The 11,105-nt window shown below is 31.5% G+C and overlaps 1 protein-coding gene across 7 annotated transcripts in view; it reads left to right on the forward strand.

Annotated features, from left to right (window-relative positions):
* Positions 1–4,525, forward strand: part of LOC139521672 (insulin-like peptide receptor) — a 59,722-nt gene extending 55,197 nt beyond the window's left edge. For all 7 annotated transcript variants that reach the window (XM_071315183.1, XM_071315178.1, XM_071315182.1 and 4 more), the window contains 2 exons: positions 719–853; positions 1,551–4,525. In XM_071315183.1, coding sequence (XP_071171284.1) covers positions 719–853; positions 1,551–2,121 — 706 coding nt within the window. In that variant the 3' untranslated portion in view covers positions 2,122–4,525. The remainder of the gene's footprint in view (positions 1–718; positions 854–1,550) is intronic.
* The last annotated feature ends 6,580 nt before the right edge of the window (positions 4,526–11,105 follow it).

The following is an 11,105-nucleotide window of genomic DNA, read 5'->3' on the forward strand; positions in this document are numbered from 1 at the left end:
GTCATTATCTTGAATATTATTATAGATAAAGATAAACTGTAAACAGCAAATATGATCAGCAAAGTAAGATCTACAAATAAGTCAATTTGACCAAAATTGTCAATTGACCTCTTTAGGAGTTATTGCCCTTTAAAGACTATTTTCACAATTTGTTCATCATGTTGACTTACTTTAAAAAATCTTCTCTTATGAAACTGCTGTATCAATTTCAGCCAAACTTAGGCTAAATGAGTTTCAGAGTTTCAGAGTATCTAGTATAAATTTTATATTTCATTTCCTTGTATGTCAAGAAACATAGCTCCTATGGCTAAAATAGAACATAGGAGAAAATGATTTTTTTTTGCTTTTGAAGAAAATAGGACGATTCAAAGAACATTTAAATAAATTGAAAAGCCAAAATAATCATTGATGAGAGATTAAACCAAAAAAATTCAGGTGAGCGATTCAGGCTCTTGAGAGCCTCTTGTTACTATACCTAATGTTTGCTCTCTGTTAATGATGTTGATATTGAACGTATGGATTATAAATGTGGCTTCTAAATTAGAACCAAAACTTATTTACCAAGATCAGTTAAGCCAGGAAATGTTGGATATATAAAATTGTAGATATGGGCATAATCTATCTGAAAAAAAAGTATAGTCTAGGTTTATTATGAGATGAAAAGTTTCAGATGGCTTGTATCACTTTATTTTACAAAAAAATAACTTTCTTAATTTAGGTCCTATGGTGTAGTACTCTGGGAAATGGTGACATTAGCAGAACTGCCGTATATTGGATTATCCCATGAACAGGTTATAAAATATGTAGGCAGTGGGAGGACAATGGAAAAGCCAGAAGGCTGTCCTGACAGATTGTAAGTATTTATATTTTCCAAACACAAATCAAGATGGTTGACATTTTCACAGAACAAATCAGGATGTGTACAAACATATTTGGATAAGATAAGTAGGACAACAACATGAAGCAAGTATTATAAAAAATTATAACATGTCAGGTAGATGAATGTGAGACAATATTCAAATGAACAGTCCAAAAATTTGCTTATCTACATGTATATTATATAGATATAAGAAGATTTGGTGTAAGTGCCAATGAGACAACTCTCCACCCAAGTCACTATTTGTACAAGTAAACCATTATGTCTTATGTATGTTATTTGATTAATGAAAAATCCAAGTCAGCATTGACTTGGATTACACTTTTGTTTTAAACACATACAATATAAAGAAAATTGTTGGGTTCATTTATAATGGTAACATTTCTACAAATTATAGTTCTAGTTTTTAATGCAAAAAAGGCTTTAAAAAGTAACTATTTAGTTTCTTTTAATTTTTGTTATATTCAGCTTGTTACTTTCTTGTATTAATGTATGCAACAATAGTGAACACATGATCTTGGTCTTGCTTTCATTAAAAACTAAACATTTGTTGACCTATTGATGATGAATGGAGGGTTGTCAGCAATATAAAAGCTGTTGCACAAATATGATATTTAAGACATTGGATGACTAAAGACGTTCAAGTAATGAGTTTGTCTTATTTGTTTTGTAGAATTCAGTTAATGCTTCAGTGTTGGAGATTTAAAGACAAACAAAGACCTACATTTCAAGGAATAATAGAAATTTTAGTGCCTGTATTGGACCGTTCATTTAGGGAAAAGTCGTATTTCTTTAGTGTAGAAAATCATACTGAAGACAATCACGATGTTGATTACCCAGATGAAGATTATCCTGATGATCTATGGGATGATTCAAATAAACCATTTATCGCCGGTGCCGAGGGCGATTCGTCTCATCACAGTCAAAGTCATCATAGCAGTCATGGTTTTGAGGATCAAGATGAACAACTTAAATTTGTTGACTATAATTATCATGGTCAATACGGGACAGAACCGTGTGACTGTATCATGTTAGAGGAAACCGACCATCGGAACCGTAATCATGTGGACAGCAGTTATCGTAATAGTTCGTGCTCAAATCCCAATAGTGCAATAGATACAAGTGATGGGAGTAAAGACAGTAGTACGAGTAAAAGTTCCAACAGTAGTTATCCTATCAATGGAATCAATTTAAATATAGTTAATGGTCATGTGCCGGTTCACATGCGAACAACACCATGCTAGCTATTATTTTGTTGTCATTTGCCAATCAATGTCAAGGCCATATTGGACATCAGACTTATCAAAATGGATGCCATTGGTCAATCTGTTCATGTGATCTCTACACTTTGTTCAAGTGCTTCTTTTTTTGTATGTTCTATTCTGATCTAGCTACGGGATATATTTTTTATGTGGGATGCTGTTTTAGTTGCTCACTCAACAGGAAAAAAAAGGCTTTTTAAAAAGAATTTGTGATTTTATCTGTACTTGATAATTCTTTTGAGCTTTTAGAGGACAGCTTTTAACAAAACAACTCTGTTAAATACCGTCGGATTTCACGATTTTCTTCTCATCTTGTCATTCATACTTATTTATGAATGGAATAGCATTCTAAACATTGTGATTAATGTTCATTGTAACACTTCATCAAATCTGTTATGTATATAGATATATTTATATATATATACATTGTATATTTTGGTTCATTTCTCTCCCTTTCTCCTGATAAGTGCAAGATTTCATTATTCATTATTTCTTAAAAGCATAAAACCATGTTAACGATTGATGATTTTAATGTTTTTAAAAAAAGATCTTTTAATCATGATAACATTGCAAGATTTTTTTTTTATAGAAAAAGGAATAGTTTTAATCAAAAGTTGTCAACCATCCTGAGTTTTGCCCTGAATTTTATCACTTTTTGAAAGTCTTGTTCCATTGAAATTACTGCAAAAAAGATGTGTGTCTCTAGGGTCACACTTCAAAAAATTAAAAAAAGTAATTGTTTATTATTTTGAATTTTTTTAGTGAGTCCTTATTTTGGCAAGAATATTTCAGTTTATATTATCCAGATAAAAAATGATAATTTCTTGAAATTTGATGCTGTGAATAATAAAATCCTAAGCATATGACTCTCTTGTTTAATGCACTGGTTTAATGATTGATTTAAAAAATAAAGAATGGTTGACGTTCAACATACATATATTTTATTCTGTCTTAGTACTCCTTACAGAATTATGACAGTTCATCAGAATATTTTATAACATGACAGTCTTGCATTTTATCATCATATGTATAGATATATTCCTTCTCATTTTACTGCTGTGCTTTGAATGTTACGAAAGGCCAAAAAAACATGAATATTCATAATTTATTTGTTGTGTTTCTGTTGGTGAATGTAGAGAATGACTTGTTGATTTGTTAATATCTGAATTTACCGGTGGATTTTTATATGAATACTATTGATGATGTTAAGATTTGTGAATGATGAAGTTTAAATGTTGGGTACTTTAATCAAATTTGCTATGAGATCATGTAACATACAGAATGAGAAACGATTATGATTTTAAAAATATATATTTGACTTGACTGTGATAAAGAATACTGGACATTTAACAGTCGAGGCATTCATTTTATATTTTGTTTGTTTGATTTATGTTTTTAATTTTTTTTTATCAACAATAATTATGAAATTTCTAGTACATGTAGTAAGACTTACTTACTTTTAACTTGAATATTCAAATTTTTGAAATTGAGATAAAAATTATACTGTTACTGTGATTGGAAAAGATGAATTGAATAGAAAACTTTTTTTAAATCTTTTTTATGATATAAGGACATTAAATATAGGTTGTGTAGGAGTAGAAAGCTAAACATATCCGTTACTATTTTTATCTCTCAGGAATTCCTGACTATTTATACACTTTAATCTAACTGACCAGTATATATAGAAATGATCTGATAATTTCTACTCCTATATTATTTTTGGTTGTGATTTCTTATATCTTAATGAGAAAATAACGATTTTTTATTACTGGTAAATTCTCTTAAAGATTATTCAAAATAATGTGTATTTGCATCTATTTTTACATATTCAATTGTACCCTAAGATTTATATCTTTTTGAAAGTTCATAAATATATAAATCTGACTGTGCGAGACCCTCATGGTTAGTCGAGGTCCTTTTAAACTCCCTAGTTGATTGGTTAGTTCATAAAAATTGTTTCAAAGTTACTTTTGGTTTTATGGAAATCAATTTATCTCTGAAATAGACATTTATACAAAAAAGGATGACAGGATTACCATTAATATTTGACAACACCAATCGGTCAGTAAGATCAAAGGAAAATTTATAAAATACCAGTATTTACATTCTATGTTGTTCTGACAGTTAAGGTATACAAAACCTGTTGGCATTGTTTTAAATACAGGATTATAATAATTATTAGTTTTAAATGAAGTAATGAGGCATTAAAAGCTTGAATCAAACAAACCAAGTTAATGGTTAAAACAGGTACACTTTTGCTTAGAAGAGTAAATTTCTCAAGGAATTGTATGAATCAGGAACAAGATATATTTTAATGATGAGTGTTAATATTTGTTATGTTTGAATTTTTACTTGTTTATTTATTGTTATATTTTTTTATTCGGATGCTGCAGAATAACTGATTTTGTTTGAAACACATCTTCATTATGGAACAGTTTGATATGATTATACTTTTTGTGCAAACATGCGTTTCCTCAAAATTGTTTTACTAATAGTTTACTGATCCATTACCAATTACGTCTCTTGGCAATTTATGCAAGGAAGTGTTGCATATCTATACTGCTTTTATATTCAAACATGTAATTTTATTTCATTTTTGAAAACTTGTGTTTGTTAGGCCAATTTAGGCAATGAAATATGTCTTTTTTAACACATTATTGGAAGATTCGTATTTGGAGACATGAAATGAGCATATTATAAAATCTTTGATTTAAGAAAAGTTACTGTTTTCATACAAAGTAATATCAAAGTTTGCTTTTATTTTAACACAAAATCCTTTGAATGAAAAAAGGTTTTAATTTAAACATTAAAGTTACAGTATAAATTTTAAATTAGATTGTAATGAAAGGGTGTTTCCAAGAAAATCAGTATATTATATTTTGTGGAAATGAATGAAAGTATTGTGTAAAGTGCCAGATGAAAAAAATGTGTAATGGAAGATGTGAGAAGTTTGTAGAGTATTTGCATGTTGTTAAGATGGGGTGAATGAATATAGTTGTCACTGTGTGATGCATGTTGTTAAGATGGGGTGAATGAATATAGTTGTCACTGTGTGATGCATGTTGTTAAGATGGGGTGAATGAATATAGTTGTCACTGTGTGATGCATGTTGTTAAGATGGGGTGAATGAATATATTTGTCACTGAGTGATGAATGTTTAAATGTTTACATCTTCATCATCAGTTTTGTAGCTCTGCCTTTCAAACCAAAGCAAAAAAATAAATGTAAATATAGACTATAGTAAATCTTCTCTTAGTTTGTTTGCCATAGACTGGAAAATCATACAGATTCTCATCGAAAACCTGAAGACTGGACATGTATAAACATCACACCTAGTATACTCCCAACTCTGAGATTGGTAGGTATACTGCATCAGTTTAATTTTCAATTTCTCTCTTATCATGAGTAATAGGCATTTTTATTTCCATATTTAGCATGTGGGTAACTTGCAAGGTTCTCATGTTTGTCGGTTTTCATCTGACATCAACTCATTTCATGGATCAGTGAACAAGGTTATGTTTTCAAGATCAAGTCCATATATCAAGTACTATAAGCAGTAGGTCTTCTATGTTTGGTGTTTGGAATGCTTGTAAGGTGTACATGTCAAACAGGCCAGTGTCATCTGACCTTGACATGATTTTCATGGTTCAGTGGTTAAAGTCAAATTTTTGTGGGTTGTTTTTTTATAACACTGCAATTGGTCAACTATAAGCAGTAGGTCTTCTATGTTTGGTGTTTGGAATGCTTGTAAGGTGTACATGTCAAACAGGCCAGTGTCATCTGACCTTGACATCATTTTCATGGTTCAGTGGTTAAAGTCAAGTTTTTGTGGGTTGTTTTTTTATAACACTGCAATTGGTCAACTATATTTGGTGTATGGAAATATTTTATGATGAACATGTCAGTGTGGCAGGTATAATCTGACCTTGACCTTATTTTCATGGTTCATTGGTCAATGTTTAGTTATCGTGTTTAAGTCTATTTCTTAGAAACTAGCAATAGGTCAACTATATTTGGTGTATTGAATGATTGCCAGGTGGACATGTATTTCCGGTTTGGTTTATCTGGCCTTGACCTCATCTTCTTGGATCATGTTAAGTTTATGTGATATTTGTAGTAAAGCTTTATAATGGCCAGCAAAAAAAGCAAGACATTTCAGGAAGTGTGCTCTTGTCATACAATAACTTCAAAATACTTTGAATAATTTTCATGAAACTTTGTTGAATGGTTTATATCTTTTAAAGGAAATTCCCTTTTGGGTTTTTAGGCGTTAAGCTGCCTTATGCCAGCACCCTAGATTTGTGTTCTTCCTAATGAGTGCTGACAAAAATGCCCTTGTTATTATATAGCAGGCTAATATGTTATTTATAACTAATTGGACACTTTTTTCATTGTTTTAATACTGGCATACAAAAAATATGACCAGAATAACCTTAAACAGTATAATTATAAACCATTGATTAAAATCAATTCATGGGTATTAAATGATGTTGCAAACCTTGTTTGCCTCCAGGACTGTTTCCTTATTCCAAAAATAATCTCATTTCAAATTTCTAATGGAGTTTGCAACAATAACTACTCATTTAAATACATCATAAAATGACATACAGTCATGGTTAAAATTAATATTAATTAACAGTAACTTTCAAAAATAAATTTACGGCTACACATCTCAAGACGATCATCAATCTTAATACATAGTTTTCAAGCAGTGTAAGGGAGGTAATCAAGTAAGAAAACATATATAATAGTGTTCTTTAAATTTTAATAGGATTACCTCCCCTTCACTGCTTTTAAATTGTCTAAATTGTCCTGTAACCAGAAAAACCTTTGTTTTCCCCCTTTTTTGCCCCTAATTGCTTAATGAGTTGAGCAATAGCCATCCCTTTGAAGTATGGAAACTTGTGGTATAATTTCAGAGAGATTTATACACTTAAACACAAGTTATTGTCTGAAAACTACAAAAATGCTTATTTGGGTCCTTTTTTTTACCCCTCACTTATTGAAACCCCCCTTGGAGCAAGAACCCCAAAACTCAATTCCAGCCTTTCCTTTCTAGTAAGAACTCTAGTATAATTTCAGAGAGATCCATACACTTAAACACAAGTTATTGTCTGCTAACTAGAACTAGATGCTCTGCAGGGAGCAGCTTTATACGACCGCAGAGTTCAAACCCAGAACATTGGGGCAAGTATGGACACATCATTCAAGCTTGATACAGCTCTGAATTTGGATTGTGATTAAATAGTTGACACAACACAGGTTTCTGACACATAATGAATGTGGTCTAAGAACTTAAACTTAAAAACTTTAAATTTTAAATTGGACATTACCTATTATGGTCCAATATCCAAAATCTAAATACATGGTTAGATTCAGCATATCAGAGAACCCCAAGAATTCAATTTTTGTTAAAAATCAAACTTAGTTTAATTTCTGACCCTTTGGACCTTAATGTAGACCAATTTGAAAATGGGACCAAAAATTAAGAATCTACATACACAGTTAGATTCCCCATATCCAAGAACCCTAATATTGGGAGAAGACTTTATAAGTTTGATTAACTTGTGTCTCATCCCTTTTGCACATTTACGCAAATAAAATATGTTTAAACTAAAACCCCAATTATTCAATTTTTGATGAATTCAAACAAAGTTTAATTTTGGACCCTTTGGGTCCCTTATTCCTAAACTGTTGGGACCAAAAACTCCCAAATTCAATCCCAACGTTCCTTTTATGGTCATAAACCTTGTGTTTAAATTTCATAGATTTCTTTTTACTTATACTTAAGTTATGGTGCGAAAAAACCAAGAAAAATGCTTATATGGCCCCTAATTCCTAAACTGTTGGGACGTCAACTCCCAAAATCAATCCTAAACTTCCTTTTGTGTTCATAAACCTTGTGTTTAAATTTCATTGATTTCTATTAACTTATACTAAAGTTATTGTGCGAAAACCAAGAATAATGCTTATTTGGGCCCTTTTTTGGCCCCCAATTCCTAAACTGTTGGGACGTCAACTCCCAAAATTAATCCCAACCTTCCTTTTGTGTTCATAAACCTTGTGTTTAAATTTCATAGAATTCTATTTACTTAAACTAGAGTTATAGTGCGAAAACCAAGAAAATGCTTATTTGGGCCCTTTTCGGCCCCTAATTCCCAAACTGTTGGGACCAAAACTTTCAAAATCAATCCAAACCTTCCTACGGTCATAAACCTTGTGTTTAAATTTCATAGATTTCTATTCACTTATACTAAAGTTATAGTGCGTAAACCAAAAATTCTTGTTTTTTGCACCTTTTTGGCCCTTAATTCCTAGAATGTTTGCCCCATAACCCTGAAAATAAATCCCAACCTTCTTCCAAATGGTATTGAACATTGTGGTACAATTTCAGAGCAATTGAAATACTGATACACAACTTATTGTCCTGAAACTAGACAAATGCTTGATTTGGGACCCTTTGGGCCCCTAATTCCTAAACCATTAGGACCATAACCCCCAAAATCAATCCCAAGCTTCCTTTTGTGGTTATAAACATTGTGTTAAAATTTTATTGATTTCTATTTACTTATACTAAAGTTGTTATCTAGAAACCATCCATCTTCGAACAATGCTGACGCTGACGACGACAACGGGATACCAATATACGACCAAAATTAAAAATGTTTGCGATTGTATAAACACTGACAATCCTAGTCGATCAAGATTGGAGTTTAACACCTGCCATGTACCCGACTCTTAACTCATAACATCAGTGTTGACAGGCTAGCTATACAGATTTTGAACTAATTAGACACTTCTGGCAATTCAGACGAAGACATTATAATTTATTATGTATACCTGCACATGAAGATTGTTTATAATCGCAATACTGAAATTACTGCGGTTTATCATCTTGATCAACAGGTGGTCTTGTAGTTACTGAGACATTACTGCCACTTATCAATAAAACAAGATAAATCAGTGAGCAGAATGTGTTGTCCCTCCCCCACAATTTTTCTGTTCTTTACATTCGATAAATGGGGGACGTGTCCCATTGTGTCCATGGGACACAGATGATGCCTCCACTTGCTTTATCATTATAAAGGGAAACTGTGGATTCATTATTACCAATTATTGTGAGTATTGTTTACCATAGATTCAATTTCAACGAAATTACACATTTTCTTTAGGTTTGACATTGAGAGATTGGCAAATCAATTAAAATCACTTAAACAAGAAAATGCAGGTTTTCCTCAAACCACAAAAATTGATACCCATGAAAATAAATGAATCCACAGTATACCTCAAGAACTGTAAAAACACTTTCAAAATTTGTACTTTTTCTGAATGTTATGGTATTAAGCTTTGTGCATAAGTTTCATAACATTTGGTGGAGGCAAACTTAAGTTGGAGAACAGAAACAAGAATGTGTCCACAGTACGGATGCCCCATTCGCACTATTATTTTTTATGTTCAATTGACCGTGAAATTGGGGTCGAAAATCTAATTTGGTATTACAATTAGAAAGATCATATCATAAGGAACATGTGTACTAAGTTTGAAGTTGATTGGACTCCAACTTCATCAAAAACTAGACTGACCAAAAACTTTAACCTGAAGCGGGATGGACAGACTAAAGGACGAACAGACCAGAAAACATGATAATGCTCCTCTACTATCGTAGGTGGGACATAAAAAGAAGCATCAAACAAAGCACATTAACAGATCTTTTCTTATCTCTTCATCAAAAACTACCTTGACCAAAAACTTTAACCTGAAACTTGCACTATCATTATCCATGTTCAGTGGACTGTGAAATTGGTGTTAAAAATCTAATTTGGTATTAATATTAGAAAGATCAAAATCATAAGGAACATGTGTACTAAGTTTGAAGTTGATTGGACTCAACTTCATCAAAAACTACCTTGACCAAAAACTTTAACCTGAAGCGGGACGAACAGACTAACGAACGAACTGACGGACGCACAGACCAGAAAACATAATGCCCCTCTACCATTGTAGGTGGGCATAAAAACCAATTTTGGAACATACAGATGGACAAGGGTAAAAATAGCAAATCTTTGACACATTCTTGTCTTATTCTATTATTAAGCTGATTTAAAATGATGGCAACAGTTCACACGGGCCGTTTAAGCATTACTGTAAACCAACTAATTTTCGCAAGCAATTCATTTTTGCGTTTTGAGAGTGAATGAATAAATAACGCGAAAATTGATCACCGCAAATATGTAAAAAAAGGATCTTTTATTTTTAAACTGCATCAAGTTGGTTAAAAAATAAAGAAATTTTATTGTTGTGTAGTGGACTAGAATAGGCTAAACAGGAAATAAAATATCTGCGAAAATTAAGTTGGTTTACAGTAACTTAATTCCAACACAATACTGGTAGGTAAGATAAAGTGGAAAATATCAATTCCTGGAATATTCAAAAAACAACAACATACTATTTTGATTTTATTTTCATTCTTGTCTTAATATGCAACATTACAAAACATCATACAAACATACATCAGATTCCCTTGATAAGGTGATATTGTAACAACTTCATGTTCACATGTTTCAATTGCCATCACAATTTACAAAGCAGTTCTAATTTAAAAAGAAATTCACTTATATTCAATCATTCTTTTTCTACGTATTCAAATAACAATAAGCCAAACATGATATTTGTTATTTTTTTCAATATTTAGGCCTTCAAAATAAAAATTAAAAGAATGCATCATACCTAAAACATTTTCACAGAAGTCAATGATTTCAACAATAAAATGCAAGCGTATGATAAAGATATTTTTATGGAAGCAGGAGGGAAAGTATAGTTTTAATAGTAAAGCATTATAAGAAAAATGGTTGAATTTAAAATATTTTTATGCTTTTGCTGGTTTTGAAGGATGAAAAACACAATAAACAGCTGCGCCATGAGCGCATGATACGCCCGACGTCTTGTGTGGAAGTTTTATGCAATAA

Source organism: Mytilus edulis, chromosome 4 (assembly GCF_963676685.1).
Source record: "Mytilus edulis chromosome 4, xbMytEdul2.2, whole genome shotgun sequence".
NCBI lineage: Eukaryota > Metazoa > Mollusca > Bivalvia > Mytilida > Mytilidae > Mytilus > Mytilus edulis.